Below are 23,672 nucleotides of genomic sequence, written 5' to 3' on the forward strand. Positions count from 1 at the left end.
TTGAAAAAGCAGAACAAAACTGAAAAACAAACTTCCTGATTTCAAAATTTACAACACAGCTCCAGTAATCAAAACAGTGTGGTACTGCCATACAGACAGACATACAGACAAATGAAATAGAACTGAGCACACGGAATAAACCCTTGCACATATGGTCAAATGATTTTTGATAAGGGGCCAAGACTATTCAATCAGGAATGGACAGTTGTTTTAATAAACAATGTTGGGAAAACTGCATATCAAGATATCCACAGCAAGAGAATAAAGCTGTACCCTTATCTAAGAACATATACAAAAATTAACTTAAAATGGATCTAAGATTTAAATTTAAGACCTAAAACTATAAAACTCAGAGGAAAACACAGGACAAAAGCTGCATGACACTGGATTTGGCAATGATTTCTTGTGTATGACACCAAGGCACAAGCAACAGAAGATGACAAAAATGAACTTCATGGAAATTTAAAAAAGTTTGTTCATACAACACTATCAACAGAATAGTTACACAAAGAATGGGAGAAAATTTGCAAATCATGTATTTAGTAAAGGATTAACACCCAGAATATATAAAGAACTCCTACCGCCCAACACAAAAAGCCAACCCAATTAAAAGATGGGCAAAAGACTCAAATAGATGTTTCTCCAAAGAAGATATACAAATGGCCAATAAGCACATGAAAAGATGCTGAAATACTAATCTTTAGGGAAATGCAAATCAAAACTACATGAGATGCCACTTAATCCCCATCAGGATGCTACCATGAAAAAAAGACAAAATATCATCTGCAAAGAGAGAGTTTGACTTCTTTGCCAATTTGAATACCTTTTATTTACTTTATGTGGAAAACCCAAAAGTCTCCACCCCCAAATTACTAGAACTCACACAGCAATTCAGTAATGTGGCAGGATATCAAAAGTCAATGCACAGAAACCAGTTGCTTTCTTATACATAACAACTCAACTGTAGAAACAGAAATTAAAGAAACGATTCCATTTACAATAGCACCAAAAACCATAAGATACCTCGGAATAAACCTAACCAAAGAGGTAAAGGATCTATACTCTAGGAACTACAGAACACTCATGAAAGAAACTGAAGACACAAAAAGATGGAAAAACATTCCATACTCATGGATCGGAAGACTAAACATTGTTAATATGTCTATGCTACCCAGAGCAATCTATACCTTCAATGCCATCCCGATCAAAATTCCAATGACATTTTTCGAAGTGCTGGAACAAACAATCTAAAATTTGTATGGAATCAGAAAAGACCCCGAATCGCCAAGGAAATGTTGAAAAACAAAGCTGGGGGCATCACGTTGCCCAATTTCAAGCTATATTACAAAGCAGTGATCACCAAGACAGCATGGTACTGGCACAAAAACAGACATACAGACCAACGGAACACAATAGAGAGCCCATATATGGACCCTCAACTCTACAGTCAAATAATCTTCGACAAAGCAGGAAAAAATATGCAATGGAAAAAAGACAGTCTCTTCAATAAACGGTGCTGGGAAAATTGGACAGCCACATGAAGAAGAATGAAACTCGACCATTCTCTCACACCCTACACAAAGATAAACTCAAAATGGATGAAAGACCTCAATGTGAGGCAGGAATCCATCAAAATCCTAGGAAGAGAACATAGGCAGTAACCTCTTTGACATCAGCCATAGCAACTTCTTTCAAGAAACATCTCCAAAGGCTAGTGAAACAAAAGCAAAAATGAACTTTTGGGACTTCATCAAGATAAAAAGCTTCTGCACAGCAAAGGAAACAGTCAACAAAACAAAGAGGCAACCCACAGAATGGGAGAAGATATTTGCAAAGGACACTACAGATAAAGGGCTGGTATCCAAGATCTATAAAGAACTTCTCAAACTCAACACCCAAAAAACAAATAATCAATTCAAAAAATGGGCAGAAGACATGAACACCAAAGAAGACATACAAATGGCTAACAGACACATGAAAAAATGTTCATCGTCATTAGCCATCAGGGAAATTCAAATCAAAACCACAGTGAGATACCACCTTACACCAGTCAGGATGGCAAAAATTGACAAGCCAAGAAACAACAAATGTTGGAGAGGTTGTGGAGAAAGGGGAACCCGCTTACGCTGTTGGTGGGAATGCAAGTTGGTACAGCCACTTTGGAAAACAGTGTGGAGGTGCCTCAAAAAATTAAAAATAGAGCTACCCTATGACCCAGCAATCGCACTCCTGGGTATTTACCCCAAAGACACAGATGTAAAGGGCCATATGCACCCCAATGTTCATAGCAGCAATGTCTGCAATAGCCAATCTGTGGGAAGAGCCGAGATGCCCTTCAACAGATGAATGGATAAAGAAGATGTGGTCCATATATACAATGGAGTATTACTCAGCCATCAGAAAGGATGAATACCCAACTTCTACATCAACATGGATGGGACTGGAGGAGATGATGCTAAGTGAAATAAGTCAAGCAGAGAAAGTCAATTATCATCTGGTTTCACTTATTTGTGGAACATAAGGAACAGCATGGAGGACATTAGGAGAAGGAAGGGAAAAATGAAGGGGGGGAAATTGGAGGGAGAGATTAACCATGAGAGACTGTGGACTCTGAGAAACAAACTGAGGGTTGGGGTGGGGGTGGGGGATTGGGTTAGCCCGGTGATGGGTGTTAAGGAGGGCACGAGGGCACGTACCGCATGCAGCACCGGGTGTTATATGAAAACAATGAATCGTGGATCACTACATCAAAAACTAATGATGTACCGCATGGTGACTAATATAATAAAATTTAAAAAATAAAAAAAAGACAAAATAACAACTGTAGACAAGGATGTAAAGGAATCAGAACCTTTGTGCACTATTGGTGAAAATGTAAAACCATACAAAACCCTGTCGAAAACAGTATAGGAAGTCCTCAAAAAGTCAAAAATACAGTACAATTATCATATGATCCAGCAATTCCACTTCTGTGTATATAGCCAAAAGAACTGAAAGCAGCGTCTCAAAGAAATACTTGTACTCCAATGTTCAGAGAAGCATTAATCACAACAGCTAAAGCACGGAAGAAACCCAAGTGTCCACTGATGGGTGAACTGGCAAGCAAAATGTGGAACATCCAAAAAATGGATTATTATTCAGCTAAAAGGGAAATTCTGACATATGCTACAACATGGACAAATCTTAAAGACATTATGCTAAATGAAATAGGCCAGTTAGAAAAATACAAGTTATACTGATTTCACTTACATGAAGTACTCAGAATATTCAAAATTATAGATATAAGAAAGTACAATTGTAGCTGCCAAGGGGTTTGGAAGTATGTGTGTGGGGGGGGAGCGTAGAATGGGTGGGTTATTATTTAATGGGTATAAAGTTTCAATTCCATAAGAAAAAAGATACGAAGATGGATGGTAGTAATGGTTGTACAACATTATAAATGTACTTAATACCACTGAACTGTACACTTAAAAATGGTTAAGACGGGGGTGCGCCCAGGTGTTTCAGTCGGTTAAGCGCCTGCCTTTGGCTCAGGTCATGATCCCAGAGTCCCAGAATTGAGCCCTGCATCAGGCTCCCTGCTCAGTGAGGAGTCTGCTTCTCCCTCTTACCCTGCTCATGCTTACTCGCTCGCTCTCTCTCAAGTAAATAAAATTTAAAAAAAAAAATGGCTAAGATCGTAAACTGTTACATGTATGCCACAATAAAAAAAAATATTAAAGAAAAAGATGATTGGGTATAGTATCTACACAGGATATGAATGAACTGAGAGCTACACAGGATATGAATGGAACTGAGAGAAGAAAAAACAATTATAAGAAGCGTCACCAGAATTGTGTTAAATCTCCTTTACTGTTTTTACCTCTTTGCCAAAAGGTGAAATGTTTATTACTGGATTTCACTTTTTTAGTGAAAAAATAAATGCATGGCAAAGTTGGTGATATAGTTTTCAAGATGGTCAGCTATTAGAGGAAGGACAGAGGAACAGAAGGTAAGCAGGTAACTAGGTTAGGAAGATCACTTTGTGTTTGAAGATAAGACAGGCTACGGTATTTTTACCTACTAAGGAGAAAGCTTCACTAGAGAGAACAGAATACAAAAAGTACCTGGTGATAGTGACCAATGGCACAGGGGAAAGGAAGTAGATTTCTGCAGAACAGCTCTTCCACTGAGAAAAGTAAAGGGTGGAAATAATGGACTATTTGGTCTAGGCTGAATAGAAAAGCATATGAACCCACAGAGTAAACAAACAGATTTGGGAAAACATAAATATATCAAGGGACTAAGTACGCCCAAAAGATTAAGAATTGATATAATGGGATTTTTTTTAAAAGCTAGAAAACAAAATATACTTGATGAAATTAATTTATTATAGTTAAAAACTAACCTTACCCTTAATAAGCTAGATATATTATTTGTCATAAGTTTCCATAAAAGTTTTGTAAACATGATAAACACAAACCACATTAAAATTCCCCATGTAATAAGATTCCCTCATATTTGTAAATAATTTCAATGCCTCCAAAGAAAAATAGTACTCAAACGTGGTATTTAGGTCTTTTCTCCTTTTCTTATTACCATTTTTTTTTAAGATTTTATTTATTTATTTGACAGAGACACAGCGAGAGAGGGAACACAAGCAGGGGGAGTGGGAGAGGGAGAAGCAGGCTTCCCGCTGAGCAAGAAGTCTGATGTGCGGCTCGATTCCAGCACCCTGGGACCATGACCTGAGCCGAAGGCACACACTTAACAACTGAGCCACCCAGGCGCCCCTCCTTATTACCATTCTTATTTACTGTTTCCTTTACCTTGATCAGCTACTTTTTGTTTTGCTTCTTCTATTCGTTTAAGTTCATGTTGTTTTGCTTCCAAGAGTTGTTTTTCTTCTTTTAAAGGATCATATTTTATTTCTACAGGAAGTATGAAAAAGAATATGTAATTACCTTAAGTATAATCATTCTAAAATATATCCTTGAAAATAATCACTAATTCAAAGTCTGCAACAATTCAGAGTAAAAACCAATTTAATGTGAATTTCCAGATGCTAATTTAAATATAAAGTATCTCAAAAAATTCATGAAAAGTATTTTGAATTATCAAATATAAAGATTTTTTTCCACCCACAAATAAAAGTACTTTAAGTTATAATGTTTAAAATTTGACTTACTAGAAGAAGGCACTATGAGTAAATAAATGTCTCCCAGGACAGCTTCAACTGGTTGAGTATACAGGTTCTTCCATGGAATTATAAGATTAAGATTACCTATATGATTTTTAGAAGAAGGACAAAAAATAATATTCATTCAACCACATTTACTGCCAGCCTATTTTCTGTCAGAGATTAGAAGAAATAAAGTGACAAGCTGAGTCATTTTACAGAAAGCTATTTTACAACCACAAACAACAAGCCTCTGTTGTGATGATTTGAAATTGTCTATTAGTACTGTTGGAAAATCTACTAAATGATATTCTAAAAATTTACCAGTTTCTCTTTATGGCAATCTGCACCACAAACATTAGTATTCTTCTGCAATTAACCAACAACCCTTGATATTATAACCCTGATTTCCCCAATTCTTGCTTTAAATCACTGTATTTTTATTACACTTTCAAAAGGTACACTATAAAATTGAAAAATGTATTTTTCATATATACAGACTATATATACATAATATGTACGATTATCATAAGTGTATGTATGCGCAGATTTCTATGGTAATAAAGATCGTGGACAAGATTAGAAAATCATTCAAACTAATGAAAATGTTTTAGTACAATCTATCAGAAAAGTATTTTTTAAAGCATTAGATTTCTTGAACTAAAAAACATGATCTAAGGTATTCGTTATACTGATTCTATTCTTGTGATTTTAGAAAATTTCCATAATAGAGGTGAGGAGGAGGGGATGAAAAAAAGAAAATTTCCACAATAGTTTTAAAATACTTTAAAATTTTTTAGAAAGCATGAGTGAATTTATTTAGAATTAGTTGCCGTAACTGGCAAGGGAATGATTAACAACACAATGCTACATTAACTGATTAGTCATTGGGAAGGGGAAAAAAAATTTACATAGATATATCTCATTACATAACCTCAAAATTCCGTATTTAAACAAATCCAAATTGAGAAAAAGATTTCATCTCACATAATCAATACAGAGAAAAAGAACCAAACTATAATTTCTAAAAGACAGATGACTTTCTAAGTTTAAAAATCAGAGAAGATAATGACCATTTCAAGTTTATGTACAGTCCAAAATATAACCAGAATGAACACATTAGAAAAAACAGTGACAAATCTGATATAATTTATAAACGTATCAGGTAGACTGCTTACACACATACACATACATTAGATTGCTGGAGTGGAGCGGGGTGGGAGGGGTGGGGTGGCTGGGTGATGGACATTGGGGAGGGTATGTGCTATGGTGAACACTGTGAATTGTGATGAATCACAGACCTGTACCCCTGAAATAAATAACACATATGTTCACAAAAAAATTAATTAAAAAAAATCCAGAAAAGTAAACAAAAGAACAGAGAACAGTGACAAAACAGCGTTAAGTAATCAAAGAAACACACACGAAGTTAATAATGTACCATTTTCACCAGTAAATCTTGAAACAAAAAAGCTTTTTCCTCTCAGTACAGACTTTTAGAAAATGTGGAAAATACACAAAAATATAAACAAAGGCAATTCCAAAAATCTTCCACATAAATATAGCTATTTTAAAATATGTATATATTTATATTTGCTATATATGTAATTTTGCATGCTAAATGAGGGAACTTTGAAAGAGCAATAAGATTAACAACACCCAATAACAGCAAGAGGAGGGGCGCCTGGGTGGCTTAGTCAGTTAAGTGTCTGACTCTTGATTTAGCTCAGGTGATGACCTCAAGGTCATAGGATCAAGCCCCTCTGGACTCTGCTTTCAACAGGGAGTCTGCTTAAAGATTCTCTCTCTCTGTCCCTCCCCAACTCGTCATCTCTCCTCTCTCTCTCAAATAAATAAAATCTTAAAAAAAAATAGCAAGGGGAAAATATGTTCCTATAAAAGTAATTGTAATGCTATACTGCTCATTTGGAAGTGTATACTTCTTTCACTCAACAAATTGTGTCCCTACTATTTGCCAGGTATTGTACTAAGTAGTGAGAATAAAAATTGAACCGACTTAAACTGTCTAGTAGAAGAAAAAAATGATACTAAAGAATGACAGGTGCTAGGACAGAGGTATGCAAACAACCTCAGAAACTAACTTTCTGACTCGTCCCTCGCCACACTTTCTGGATGATGCAGACCTGACTCCTTAGACCATATACCTATGATAAATCAGAATACAGCAATAACTAGTCAGAAACCTAAGAAACTGAGATAGTTATGCTATTAAACACACTGGCCCTCAATTAACCATTTTTAACACCTAACAAGATGCATAATTTCAGTTTTTAAACAAGGGATATATGGACCACATGGTATTTTTAAGTTACACAACTAAGTTCTACCCAGATGAGAACACAGGATTTTCAATACTTAGAAACATTAAAAATATCACATTAAAGAGATACTAAGCATATAATTCTTACTCTACGTCCAGCAAGAAGGACATTCAAATAATAAGCACAGCTTACCTATATGACCAACTTTAACTTTAAATGGTACATCCAGTTGACTCTAGAAAATATCATACATAAAATATTAGTACATATACAGGCCAACAAAACAGAGAACATTTTCGTCCCAAAATTATTTATTTTTTTTTAAAGATTTTTTATTTATTTATTTGAGAGAGCGAGAATGAGAGAGAGAGAGCACATGAGAGGGGGGAGGGTCAGAGGGAGAAGCAGACTCCCTGCTGAGCAGGGAGCTCGATGTGGGACTCGATCCCGGGACTCCAGGATCATGACCTGAGCCGAAGGCAGTTGCTTAACCAACTGAGCCACCCAGGCGCCCAGTCCCAAAATTATTTAAAGGGTTTAAGTTAACTCACACCTTGTCTTTATCTTCAAAACCTATTTAAATTTATAGATACATAATTGTAATATTCTCAAATCCACAAAATTCAGGGAGACTGATCATTTTTAAATAAATAGGGGAAAAGTAATACAGACCACCTAAGTTACCCATATCAAAGTCATACTGCCTTTACGTTGTACCGGGGGTGGGGGGGAGAATTTCACTGTCAGTTTGTCCTCACAAGGAGGTTAAAACTCCATTTTGCAAAAAATACCCTCAAAAAAATTTCTCCCCATCCAACAGGGAAAAGGACAACTTCTTCAGTAAGTGGTGCTGAGAAAACTCGATATCCACACAATTTTCGATAGACATATCCAAAGAACATATATAAATGGCCAATAAGCACATGATACGATGTTCAATCTCACTAGTCACGAGGGAAATGCTAAGAAAAACCAAAATGAGATACTACTTTATATCTATTAAGATGGGTATTATCAAAAAACAAAAAATAGTGCCTGGCTGGGTAAGTCAGTAGAGCATGTGACTCTTGATCTTGGGGTCATGAATTTGAGCCCCACGTTGGGGAGATTATACTTAAATTTTTTTAAAAAGAACATTAAAAAGTAAATATTAGCAAAGATGTGGAGAAACTGGAAACTCCATGTGTTGGTGAGGGGAACATAAAATGGTTCAGCTACCGTGGAAAACAGTAACAATTCTTGAAAAGGCTAAACATAAAATTACCATAAAATCCAACAATTCCACTAATAGGCATTTACCCACAGGGACTGAAAGTAGGTAACCGAACAGACATGTGTACTGCCAATGTTACAGCAACATTATTCAAAGAGCCAAAAGGCAGAAACAACTGGAGTATCCATCAATGTATGAATGGATAAACAAAATGTTGCTTATAGATACAGTGGAATATTATGCAGCCACAAAAAGAAGTAATGAAAAACAAACTGAGGGTTCTAGAGGGGAGGAGGGTAGGGGGATGGGTTAGCCTGGTGATGGGTATTGAGGAGGGCACGTTCTGCATGGAGCACTAGGTGTTATGAACAAACAATGAATCATGGAACACTGCATCAAAAACTAATGATGTAATGTATGGTGATTAACATAACAATAAAAAATAAAAAAAAAAAGAAGTAATGTTCTGATACAAACAACATGGACAAACCTTAAAGGAATTATGCTAAGTGAAATATGTTGAACAGCGAATGGCAAACATAGCATGATTCCATTTATAAGAGCTACATGGAATAGGCAAATTCAGGGAGTCAGAAAGTAGATTAGAGGTTAACAGGATCTACACAGAACAGGAATGGGGACTTATTTCTTAAGGGTCATAGGGTTCCCTCTGACCTAAGGTAAAAGTTGCAGAAAAAGATATTGGTTGATAGCTGTACAACATCATAAATGTAATTAGTATCACTGAATTCTTGGGTAAAAACATGATTACCACAGCATTAAAAAAACAAAACTTGAGAACTATTAGAAAGATCAATTAACCATTTAAAATCATATAGAAAGAAAAGAATTAGGAATATTTTTAAATAGGGAAAATTACCAGTTTGTGGTTTTAAGGAGATGAAAAGTCCACTTTGTAAAATCCACATTTTGCAAAAATTATTTTCAAAAAGTTTTCTCAAAGCTTGAATAATTTAAGATGACAAAGTAAATCAAGAAGTCTACATATTTATAAATGCTCTAACATTACACATTTTTTATACTCAAGACCTACCAGAGGGATGCCTGGGGGCTCAGTTAAGTGTCTGACTCTTGATTTCGGCTCAGGTCACAATCTCAGAGTCATGGGAATAAGCCATGCATCAGGCTACCCACTCAGCAGGGAATACGCTGGAGATTCTCTCCCTCTCCCTCTACCCCTCACCACCTTACACTCTCTAAAATAAATAGAACCTAAGAGGAAAAAAAACAAAAACAAAAACCTACCAGAGCGTTTTCTTTAATTTCAAGATTCTTCAAGGCCACAGCTCCTAAGATTTAAAAAGTAAAATTAAATATTTAAAATATTTTTCATTTTGAAAACGCATACTTCATCCTTAAATGTCATAAATGAAAAATCATAAATAATGTGCATAACAGAAAACAAAATATTCTATAATCTTATTAGCTCACCTTCATTCTTCAACTTAGTCTAAAATCGTATGTTTATCCATATTCTTTTAAAGTGGGTTATGAGATGTCCTTGTTTTTTTTTTTTTTTAAGATTTTTTTATTTGACAGAGAGACAGCAAGAGAGGGAACACAAGCAGATGGAATGGGAGAGGGAGAGGCAGGCTTCCCACTGAGCAGGGAGCCCAACGCTGGGCTCGATCCCAGGACCTTAATGGTTATAGCCCACTGTAATGTAAACAAACATTTTAAGCAGACTTATACAGATAACAGGACTCTAGTAAAGCTGCATAAAATACAAATATGCAAAAAAATGAACTGTATTTATAAATATATTTGCAACAAACAAGTGGAAATTTGTAAGATCCAATATCAGTGAGCTTGAAGATACATATATATAAATTTCCCCATCTGAAATGCAAGGAGAAAAGTAAAAGAAAAAATAACAATGTCCACGAACTGTAGGACAACTGTAAAAGCTGTAACATATGCATAACAGGAATACCAAAAGGAAAAACAGAGAAGAAACATAAATATTTGAAGTAGCAATGACTGAGAAATTTCCAAAATTAATGATAAAAACACCAAACCACAGATCCAGAAAACTAAGAGAACACAAGTCAGGGAAATAAAAAATCTACAACTAAGCATATCATAACCAAACTACAGAAAATCAAAAACTAAAACAAAACAATAAAACACTTGAATATGATCCAGAAATACCTCTTCTGGGTAAAAGGGAAAAAAAAAAACAAAACAGGATTTTGAAAAGATTATCTGTACTCCAGTGTTTACTGTAGCATTATTCACAATAGCCAAGATATGGAAACAACCTAACTGTCCATCAACAGATGAATGGATAAAGATATGATATTGATATAAATGCACACAATGGAAATTATTCAGCCATGAAAAAGAACGAAATCCTGCCATTTGTGACAACACTGATGGACTTCGAGGGCATTATGCTTAGACACAGAAAGACAAATACGATATGGTATTGTTTATATGTAATATCTAAACAGCCTGAACTCTCAGAAACAGAGAGGAGAATCCTGGTTACCAGGGGCTAGGATGTGGGGGGAACTGGGGAAATTACGTTAAAAGATACAAACTTGCAACTAGGAGATGATTAAGTTCTGGAGATCTAATGCATACCACAGTGCGTTATATCAACAATACTGTACTATATATTTCAAAGTTGCAAAGACACTAGATCTTTAATGTTCACACCACAAAAAAGAAATGATTATGTGACAGGATAGACGTGTTGTGAAGCTACCATCATAATCATACTGCAATATACAACTGTAGCAAATCAATATGTTGTGCACCTTAAACTTACACAATGTTATATGTAAATTAGGCCAACAACAACAAAAAGAAAAAAAATTTTTTTTTAAAGATTTATTTATTTGACAGAGAGACAGCAAGAGAGGGAACACAAGCGGGGGGGGGTGGTGGGAGAGGGAGAAGCAGGCTTCCTGCGGAGCAGGGAGCCCGATGAGGGGCTCGATCCCAGGACCCTGGGACCATGACCTGAGCCGAAGGCAGACGCTTAACAACTGAGCCACCCAGGCGCCTCCAAAAAGAAAAATCTTGAAAAAAAGCAGAGAAAAACACACACATTCCCCGACAAAAGTATAAGGAATAACTGAATTGAAAAATTCACCAGCGAACATCCAAAGCAGACTCCAACAGACAAAAGAATGAACTAACAAACTTGAAAACAGGTCATCTGAAAATGTAGTGATGGCCAAAAAAAAAAAAAAAGTGAACCGAGGGAAACAGACTTGTGAGACATAAGTAAGTATGCATTATGGATCAATATGCATTATGAGAGTCCCAAAAGGAGGAAAGACACAGGCAGAGAGCTTAGTTGAAAAAGTAACATCCAAAATTTTCCCAAATTTGAGGACAGATATGTATACAGAAAACCAAGAATCTCAACCAAGAAACATCATCAACAACAGTGAGTATTAAAAGCAAAAGTGATTTGACATCTACACAGGATCTTCAAAAAGACTATCAGTGGATTTTTCAGCAGAAACCTTACAGAAAATGGTATATTTAGAGTGGTGAAAGAAAAAAAAAAAGCCAACCAAGAACATTATATTCAACAAGGTATTATATCTACTTCAAAAATGAGGAAAAAATTTTTTAAGATACTCTCAGATAAACAAAAGCTGAGGGAGCTCATTAACAGATCTGTCTTACGAGAAACCTTAAAGAGAGTCCTTCCAGTTGAAAAGAAAAGATGCTGGGCATGGGGCACCTAGGCGGCTCAGTCAGCTGAGTGTCTGACTCTTGGTTTCAGCTCGGGTCCTGATCTCATGGGTCATGGGATGAGCCCAACAATTGGGCTCCGTGCTCAGTGGGGAATCTGCTTGAAGATTCTCTTCCTCTGCCTCCCCCCCACACTCATGTGCATGCACATGCTCTCTCTCAAATAATCTTAAAAAAAAAAAAAAAAAGGATGCTAGGCAGTAACTCAAAGCTATATGAAAATATAAGTTCTCCAGGAAAGGCAAGTGCATGGACAATATGAAAACTACTACTATAATTTTACTTTGTAACTCCATTTTTTATTCTCTATTTTTGAAATTTAAATCAAATTCAACTCTTTCATTTAAAAAACAAAAAACTTAAGAATTGTAAGTCTATGTTAATAGGTACATAATGTGTAAAAATGTCATCTGTTACATCAGTAACAAAGTTGGGAAGGTAAGTTATAAAAGTAAAGTTATTGTTTGGGATTAAAGTTGGTATCAGTTTAAGATACGTTCTTTTACGTTAAGGTATTATATGTAATTCCTACAGAACCACAAAAAAAAATCTACAGAATATACAAAAAGGAAATAAGGAAATCAAAACGGGTCACACACACAAAAAAAATGAACACAAAGGAAGAAAGTTAAAACATGAAACAGTTATAAGACATGCAGAAAATAATTAACAAAATGAAAATAGTAAGGCTTTCCTATCAGTAATTACTTTAAATATAAACAGTTTAAGAAGATATGGTGTATGTGTATGAGTGTGTATGTGTGTGTGTCTATATGCATATAAACATATATATACACACATATACAATGAAACATTACTCATTCATAAAACCGAATGAAATCTTGCCATTTGCAAGACATGGATGGAGCTAGGGAGTAGTATACTAAGCAAAATAAGTCAGAGAAAGACAAATACCATATGATTTCACTCTTGTGTGGAATTTAAGAAAACAGATGAAAACAGGGATAAAAAAATAAATAAAAAACAAGAAAAATAGGCAAACCAGGAAACAGACTATTAACTACAGAGAACAATCTGAGGGTTACTGCAGGGGAGGTGGGCAGGGGGATGGGTTAAACAGGTGATGGGGATAAAGGAGGGCACTTGTGAGGAGCACTGGGTGTTGCATATAAGTGATGAATCATTAAATTCTCCACCTAACACTAGCATTACACTCTATGTGAGCTGGAATTTAAATAAAAATTTGAAAAGAAATAAATGTAAACAGTTTAAACTCCCCATTCAAAAGACACAGGCAGAATGTATTTAAAACCAAACAAAACATGATGCCCCTACAGCTCTAAGAACATACATAGTTAAAATTTAAGTGCAAAAATGGCAAAAGATTTCCCACGCAAATAATAAGAGACCAGATATGGCTGTACACATATTAGACAAAACAGACTAAAGTCAAAAGCTATTGTAAGAGATGAAGAGGAACATCATATAATAAGTGTCAATTCACTAATTATAAACATAGCATGCCAATTATAAACACATATTCACCAAACACCAGAGCACAATATGAAGCAAACACTGACAAATGAGAAGAAACAGCTCTACAATAATGGTAGGAGGCTTTAGCACACAACTTCAATAATGGATAGAACCACCAGACAGAAGATTAAGAAGGAAACAAAACATGTATGTTTTAATAAAACATACATGAAACACTCTACTCAACAAGAGCAGAATACACAATTTTCTCAAGTGCTCATGAAACATTCTTCAGGACAGGTCATGTATTAGGCAAAAACAACAACAACAACAACAATCTGAATTTTAAGAGATTGAAATCCTTAGATGATATCACGAGAAAGAAGAAATCACAAGAACTTAAGGAAAATTAAAATGAAAGCACAACATACCAAAATTTATAGGCTGCAGCAAAGACGGTCCTGGGAAAACTTATAGCTGTAACTGTCTATATTAAAAAATAACAGCCCAAATTAAAACCTTAAATTGTACCTTAAAGAAATAGAGATTAACTAAGCTCAAAGCTACAAGAATAAAGTTTAGAACAGAGATAATTAAAATAGAGAACAGAAAACCCAACAGAGAAAACTGATGAGATCAAAAATTGGTTCCTCAAAAATCTTTAGCTAATAAACTAAGAGAAAGAAGAATTAAACAATTAAAATCAGGAATATTGGAGGGAATCATACTATCGATTTTACAGAGAAATAAAAGATTTTAAGAGAGTACTATGAACAACTGTACATCAACAAATTGGATACCCTCGATGAAATGGATAAATTCCTAGAAAAACATACCCTACTACTAATGAATCCTCAAGAAATGGATAATCTGAACAGACCTATAATATGTAAGGAGATTTACTCACTGATCAAAAACCTCCCAAAAACAGAAGTCTAGGACAAGATGATTTCACTTATGAATTCTACCAAACATTTGAGAACACCAATCCTCCTCAAACTTTTCCAAAAAAAAAAAAAAAAAAAAACTAAAGAGAAGGAAATACTTCCAAACTCAGTCTATGAGGTCAGCATGAATCTGATACCAGAGACAAAGATGCTACAAGGAAATTACAGATCATTACCCCCAATGAATATTGACACAAAAACCCTCAACAAAATACTAGCAAACAAAATTCAACAGCACATTAGAAGGATTATATACCATGACCCAATACTATTCCTGGAACGCAAGGATGTTTTCATATTAGAACATCAATGCAATACACCACATTAACAGAATGAAGGGGAGGGAAAAAAAACACATCTCAATGAAAAAGCATTCAAAAAATTTCAATACCCTTTCCTGACAAAAACACTCAACATATTAGGAATAAAAGGAAACAACCTCAATATAATAAAGGCCACATATGAAAAGCCCACAGTGAACATCACATTCAATGGTGAGAAACGAATCTTCTCATCAGCAACAAGATGAAGATGCACAGTTTTGCCACTTTCCTTCAACATCGTACTGTAAGTCCTAGCCAGAGCAATTAGACAAGAAATAAAAGGCATCCACGTTGGAAAGGAAGAAGTAAAATTATCTCTATTCACCAACGACATAATCTTATATGAAGAAAACCCTAAATTTCCCATCAAAAAAAAAGCATGTTAGAATAAATGAATTCAGCAATGTTGCCGGATACAAAATCAAAACACAAAAATCAGTTGTGTTTCTTTACACTAAGTAGTCCAAAATAAACATTAAACAATTCCATTTAAAATAGCATGGAAAATAAAACAGGAATAAACTTAACCAAAGGGGTGAATGACTTGTACCTTCAAACTATAAAACATCGCCGAATGCCATTAAAGGCACACATACATAACCAGGAAGACATCCATCCCATGTTCATAGCCTGCAAGACTGAATGTTGTTAAGAAGACAATACTACCCAAAGCAAACTACAGACTCAATGCAATCCACATTAAAATCCCAATATTTTTTGCAGAAATAATAAAAAATCCATTTTTAAATTCATGTGAAATCACAAGGGACACCCCCATTGTTAAAACAATCTTTTTAGAAAGGGGGGGGAGAAAACTGGAAGTCTCACTCTTCCTGATTTCAAAACTTAATACAAAAACATAGTAATCAAAACAGTGTAGCACCAGTATACAAACACATAGACCAACAGAAACGAAGAGGGAGCTGAGAAATAAAACCTCACATATACAGGCAAATGAATTTGATAAGGCTGCCAAGATCACTCAAATTTGGAAATGTCACCAAAAACACTGAAAACGATATTCACATGCAAAAGATAAAGCTGGATTACCATACACCATATCCAAAAATTAACTGAAAGTAGATCAAAGACTCAAATTTCAGATCTAAAACTATAAAAATCTAAGAGGAAAACATAAGTGAAAAATTCCATGGTAGTCAATTTGGCAATGATTTCTTTTGGATGGATATGACACCAAAAAGCACAGGAAACAACAAAAAGATGATCTAGACTTCATCAAAACTACAAACTTTTATGCATCATAGGGCATTATCAACAGTGAAAAGGCAACAGTATTTGCAAATCAAATATCTGATAAAAGGTCAATATCCAGAATATATAAAGAACGCCAACTCTACTTAAAAAAAAAAAGCAACCCAATTAAAGGATGGCAAAGGTCTTCAAAAGACATTTTTCCAAAGAAGACCTATAAATGGCCATTAACCAATGAGAAGATGTTCAACAGCACTAATCATCAGAGAAATGCAAGTCAAAAAAAAATGAACTAGTACCTCACACCCAGGAGGATGGCTACTACAAATAAAAGAGAAAATAACAAATGTTTCTGAGAATGTGGAGAAATTAGAACCTTTTGCACTGTCAGTGAAAACGTAAAATGGTACATCTGGAAAGTAGTATGACTCTTCCTCAAAAAATTAAAAAGAAATACCCAGCAATTCCACTTGTGGGTATATACCAAAACATTTGAAAGCTAGGACTCAAATTCTATTTGCTCACTGTTTGTAGGGCCTGATTCACAAGAGCCAAAAGGTGGAAGCAACCCATGTGTCTATTTACAGATGAATGGAGAAACAAAATGTGATATACACATAAAATATTGTTCAGCTTTAAAAGTGAATGAAATTCTGATATATGTTGTAACAGATCAACATCGAAGACATTACCCTCATACTTGATATAAGCCAAACACAAAAGGACAAATATAATACCACTTATAGGAGGTACCTAGTATAGTCAAATTCACAGAGAGAGAAAATAGAATAATAGTTGCCAGTAGCTGAAGGAAGGAGATATAGGTAGTTATTCTTCAATAGGTACAATGTTTCAGTTTTGCAAGATGAAATGAGTTCTGGAGATGGATGGTGGTGATAGTTGCACAACAATATGGATACACTTAATGCCTCTGAACTGTACCCTAAAAAAATGGCTAACATGAAAATGACTGACACCATAGAAATGCAAAGGATTATAAGAGAATATAATGAAAAATTACATGCCAACAAATTGGACAACTGAGAAGAAATCAATAAATTACTAAAAACTACGATCTTCCAAACTAAATGAGAAATAGAAAATCTAAACAGACCTATGACTAGTAATGAAATTGAATCAGCAATCACAAACTCCCAACAAGCAAAAGTGTAGGACCAGATGGCTCCACAGGTAAATTCCACCAAACATTTAAAGAGTTAATAACCTATTCTCAAACTAGTCCAAGAAACAGAATAGAAGGGAAAACTTCCAAATTCATTCCACAAGGCCAGCAACACCCTGACACTATAAAGAAAACCACAAGCCAATATTACTGATGAACAGCAATGCAGAAATCCTCAACAAAATACTAGCAAACCAAATCCAACAATACCTTAAAAAAAATCACTGACCACAATTAAGCTATTCCAGGGATACAAGAGTGGTTTAACATTCACAAATCCATCAATGTGATATATCATGTTAACAAGAGAAGGGATAAAAGTCCTATGATGATCTCAGTAAATGCAGGGGAAAAAAAAAAAACATTTCACAAAATGCAACACCCATTATCCATAAAACAAAGATCTGGAGGGAACATACCTTAACATAATAAAGGCCATATATGAAAAACCCACAGCTAACATCATACTCACTGGTAAAAACTAAGCTTTTCCTCAAAGATCAGGAACAAGACAAGGATTTCCACTCTTAACCACTTTATTCAATATAATAATGGAACTCTTAACTACAGGAATCAGATAAGGAAAAGAAATAAAAGGCATTCAAATTAGTAAGGAAGAAGTAATACTTGCAGAGAAAGTGATACTGTATACAGAAAACCCTAAAAACTCCACCAAAAGAACTATTAGAACTGATAAGTGAATTCAGTGAACTTGCAAGACACATTAATATACAGAAATCTACTGAATTTCTATACAATAACAAAGTAACAGCAGAAATTAAGAAAACAATTCCTTTTACAATTGCACCAAAAAGAAAAGACCTATACTCTGAAAACTATAAAAAAACCCAAAAACACTAATTCTAAAAGATATATGCACCATTTATTGCAGCATTACTTTCAATAGCTAACAAATGGAAGCAACCCAAGTGTCCACCAACAGATGAATGGATACATAACATATATACACACAGAATATTACTCAGCCATATAAAAGAATGAGACCTTGCCATTCGCGACAATATGGATGGACCTAGAGGATATCATACTAAGTGAAACAGATCAGAGGAAGACACATATGTGGAATCTAAAAAACAAAACAAAGAAACAAAAAGACTTTTAAATACAGATAACAAATTGGTGGCTGCCAGAGGAAAGGTAGGTGTGGGGGGGAGGGGCACGGGCAAGACAGATAAAGGCAATTAAGTACAGAGTTCCAGTTATAAAATAAAGAAATTACAGAAATGAAAAGCATGGCACAGGGAATATAGTCAATAATGTTGCAGAAATGTTTGGTGACAGATGGTAACTATATTGAGGGTGAGCACCGGGTAATGTACAGAATTGTTGAATCAATATGCTGTACACCTAAAAGTGAAAATATTGTTAAGATGATTAATTTTACGTTGTATTTTACCACAACGTTTTTAAGTGGTGATGTAAAAAAGAAATACTTTCTCAAACAAAAACTGATGGAATTTGTTGCTAGACCTCCCTTGCAAGAAATGCTAAAAGTAAAAAGAAAGAAAGAAAGAAAGAGAAATGCTAAAAGTTTTCAGAGAAGGAAAACAATATAGGTCAGAAACTCCAGATCTACAGGATCTAAAAGGAATCTACAATTCCTTTTTATTAGAAAAGGAAAAAAAAATTAAGCCTTTTATTTTCCTCATTATTAATGATCTAATGGAACACTATCCAAAATAATAGCAACAGTGCATTGGGTAAGTACAGCTTATGGATAAGTGAAATGAATGACAGCAATGTCATAAGCAGCAAAAGGAATGGAATGGCAAACTCTTTATAATGTACTTCCACTACTATGAAGCAATGTAGTTTTGATTAGACTTAGTTTTAAATGTATATTGTAATTCCAAGAACCCCCCCCCCCCACAATTAAAGAAGTATAACTGATATGTTAGAAGAGGAGAAAAAATAGAGGTGCCTGGGTGGCTCAGTCGTTAAGCGTCTGCCTCCAGCTCAGGTCATGATCCCAGGGTCCTGGGATCGAGCCCCACATCAGGCTCCCTGCTCAATGGGAAGCCTGCTTCTCCCTCTCCCACTCCCCCTGCTTGTGTACCCTCTCTCGCTGTGTCTCTCTCTGTCAAATAAAATCTTTAAAAAAAAAAAAGAGGAGAAAAAATAAAATTATAGAAAATACTCAATTAAAACCAGAAAAGGCAGAAAAGGGGGAAGATTTTAAAAAGCAAAGACATACATGCAAGAAAGAGAAAAGAACTACAAATACAAGAGATATCCACTAACCTAAATATATCAATAATCACTTCAAATATAAATGGTCTGAATATACCAATTAAAAGACAAAACTTGATACAGTGGCTAAAACAAAACAAAACCCAAAAAGAAAATGTCCGCAAGAAACCCACTCTAAATATAAAGGCATAGACAAACTAAAAATAGAGATCTAATTAAAATTTGTAGAACACTTCTTATAACAATAGCAGAATACATATTCTTCTCAAGCTCACACAGAACATTCACCACAGTAAACCAAACTCTGGGCCATAAAGCATACATTAACAAATTTAAGGGAATAAAAGTCATACAAAATCTGCTTTCATACTACAATGGAATTAAACTAGAAATCAGTAACAAAAAGCTAGAAACTCCCAAAATATCTGAGGATTTAATAAATGTTAACTTAAAATAACACATAGGCCAAAGAAGTCATCTCAAAAGAAACTGTAAAGTATCTTGAATCAAATAAAAATAGTTTTCAAAATTGGACATGCAAATCAAGGCTTAGAAAGAAATTCACCACTGAATACATATATTAGAAAAGAAGAAAAGGGGCACTTGGGTGGCTCAGTAGTTCGAGGAACCAACTCTTGGTTTCAGCTCTGGTCGTGATCTCAGAGTTGTGAGATGGAGCCCCAACTCTGGCTCCGTGCTCAGCGTGTGGTCTGCTTAGGATTCTCTCTCCCTCTCCCTCTGCCCCTTCCCCTGCTCACACTTGCACATTCTCTCTCTCATACGCACACTCTCTCTCTCAAGATATATTTTTTAAAAAAGGCAAAAGATGAAAGATCTAAAATCAATAATCTAAGTTTCCACCTTAGGAATCTAGAAAAAGAGCAAATTAAATCCTAAGTAACCAGAAGAAAATAAGAATTAGAGCAGAAATCAGTGAAATTCAATAGAGAAAAATCAAGAGAAAAACCAATGAAAGCAAAAGATGGTTCTATGAAAAGATCAATAAAACTGGTAACCCTCTAGCCAGATTAAGAAAGAAAAAGACACAAATTACTAATATCACAAATGAAAGGAAGGGCCTTCATTACTGATCCAGTAGACATTAAAAGGATAATAAAGGAATACAAACATGTCCACAAGTTACAATTCCTATAAAGATATATTCCAGCAAAACTCACACAAGAAAAAAATATAAATAGGCTTGCATCTATTAAAGACATTGATTCAATAATTAATAATCTTTCAAAACTGAAAGCATAATGCCCAGATGGGTTTCATTAACATTCTACCAAACATTTAAGGAAAAAATGATACTAAGCCCCTACAATCTCTTCTAGGAAACAGAAGCATAGGGAACACTTCCTAACTCATTTATGGAGGTCAACATTACCCAAACTAAACATGTTGTGGGGGGGGGGGGGGCGCTACAGACCACTACTTCTCAGTGAACATAGATGCAAAAATCCTCAACAAAATATCAAACTGAATCCAACAATGTATAATTATATACCAAGACCAAGTGGGATTTATTCTAGGTATGAAAAGCTCATTCAACATTCCAAAAAAATCAATTAATGTAATCCATTACATCAACAGACTGAAGAAGAGAAATCTTAGGATCATATCAATAGACAGAGAGAGACCATTTTATAAAACCTAACACACATTCTTGAAGAAGAAAAAAAAAAAAAACTTTCAGCAAACCAGGAATAGAGATATGTATGGTAGAACAACAACAAAATGAGAAAACTGGATGCCTCTAGATATGGGGCAAAAAAAACTTTTAAGTATGATGGATACTTCTCTTATGTCGATCATGATGACTGTTTCCCAAGAGGATACATATATCAAGATTAATCTAACTGTAGACTTTAAATATGTATATTTTACCATGTCAATTATTTCAATAAAGCTATTAATACAAAATTAGTAGTACAATCTAGATTGTAGGTATATGGACTGTAAAATCTTGAAACATTCTGTATGTCTGAACACTTTCCATAATAAAATATTCCCTTTCAGCTCTAACATTCTATGAAAGTTTCTCAAAACATAAAGCTAAAAATAATATTTAAGAAATTAGAATCAGCAATTAACACTAGACTTCAACAAACATTTGTTTGGCTCCCCCAGCATATTCCTATCACAGAAGGACTCCTTCAAATCAGGAATTGTGCCCTGAAAGAGTTAAGATGCAGGCCCTGGGCTTGCCTTGGCCTTTGAACGTAGCTGATCTGGCATCAAATCATTTTGAACAACTAGGAAATTGATCTGAAGATTAAGAAAACAATCTGCACAATTAGAGAGAGAGAATGTGGTGGCTGTAAGGCTTATCTTAATAAACAAATCAAAGCACACCTAGTTAAAGACCCAAACACTCCCCACTGAAAGTAAGGAAGAACTCTACAGAGGACTGACCTGTGGGAAAGGGCAGCCAAAACAGAGCAGGAGAGTGCACACAGCATACAACAGAAAACACTTCCTGAAGCACCAGGCCCTGGACAGTGTACCACCCCTTTTAAATACAGTATTACTCTCAGGAGCAGGAAACATAACAAGCTTTCATAACATGCAAAAGACAGAAACTTAGCCTAAATGACAAGATGGAGGAATTCTCCCCAAAAGAAAGATCAAGAAGAAATCACAGCCAGGGACTTGCTCAAAATAGATAGAAGCAATACATCTGAACAAGAACTTAGAACAACAGTCATAAGAATACTAGCCAGGCTTGAAAAAAGCATAGAGGACACCAGAGAAATCCTTGCTGCAAAAAGAGAAGACCTAAAAACTAGTCAGGCCAAAATAAAAAATGCTATAACTGAGATGCAAAACCGACTGGATGGAATCACAATGACAGTGGAAGAAGCAAAAAAATAAATAGGTGATACGGAAGATAAAACTATGGAAAATAATGAAGCTGAAAAGAAGAGGGAAAGGAATTGTGCCCTGAGTCTTCATCTTCCTACAGAGCCCCTGGGGTATACTGGGGGTAGGCCAATAGGAAGCCACTGCACATTAAAGTCTACTATAAAGAGAAAACTGGGAGAGCAACATTTCAAAAACAAAATATGCTAGGTAAAAAAAAAAAAAAAAAAAAAGAAATCCAAGTTTCTAATGTTACATAACAATGTCAGGTATAACAGCCACCACCAAAACAAAACAAAAACAAAACAAAACCCTGCAAATTTAGGAGTTTTACAATTTTAAAGAAAACAAGAGAGAAAGAGGTGAAAGAAGACTATAGAAGGAGGAGCTATAAAGTACAGGTATTCCTTGCATTACAAATGATAATTCTATCACACTGCTTCTGCCTCTGAATTTCTAATACTTTTGCCCTGAAAGTACTCTAAAAATGCACCTAGCTGTGCATCACAATCCTGTATCATTTGTTTGGAAAAAAAAAAAAGATTTTGGTGTACTACTTCACATAAATGAATTATAATCTCTGGACAGCAGTTCAGAAATCTGTATCTGTAACAAGCACATATGGCTGATTTTGATGCTAGCTCTTGAAGGAAACATGAAATTCGAGATTGCTTAGAAAAGTTGGAAGATGAATCTCAGAACTGTCTATGAAGTACTACTACCTCCCTAAGTAGATGACATATAAAAAGGGTGGAGAATTATAAATAGCAGTGCATAAAAAGTATACCAACATCAAAATTCACCAAAAGTGTGAGATAAAGTTCAATTCCTCTTTCCCCCTCACAAAATAGATTCTTCCTGCACTCAGCCTACTTCCTGTAGGGGCCACTATAGTAGCACTGTTCTGCTACATTACATAGATTTTTTTTTTTAGGAACTCTTCATTCATATATAACAATGTTTCCAAGGAAAAATTGATTCTAATTTCCAAAAGATCATCTCAGAAACAAATTTTCAGGGCACTACCAATTATCAGGTTTGAAAACATCCATGTAACTCCTGAATACTAATTAACACTATTAATATGCTAACAGTGAAATCAACTG

At 35.0% G+C, this 23,672-nt stretch overlaps 1 protein-coding gene across 1 annotated transcript in view; it reads right to left on the minus strand.

Annotated features, from left to right (window-relative positions):
- The window catches only part of VPS13A (vacuolar protein sorting 13 homolog A), a 270,154-nt gene that overhangs the window by 241,479 nt on the left and 5,003 nt on the right, over nucleotides 1-23,672 (minus strand). The window contains 4 exon segments of the mRNA XM_035723481.1: nucleotides 4,809-4,910; nucleotides 5,168-5,263; nucleotides 7,633-7,675; nucleotides 9,920-9,963. Coding sequence (XP_035579374.1) covers nucleotides 4,809-4,910; nucleotides 5,168-5,263; nucleotides 7,633-7,675; nucleotides 9,920-9,963 — 285 coding nt within the window.

Source organism: Zalophus californianus, chromosome 13 (assembly GCF_009762305.2).
Source record: "Zalophus californianus isolate mZalCal1 chromosome 13, mZalCal1.pri.v2, whole genome shotgun sequence".
Classification (NCBI taxonomy): domain Eukaryota; kingdom Metazoa; phylum Chordata; class Mammalia; order Carnivora; family Otariidae; genus Zalophus; species Zalophus californianus.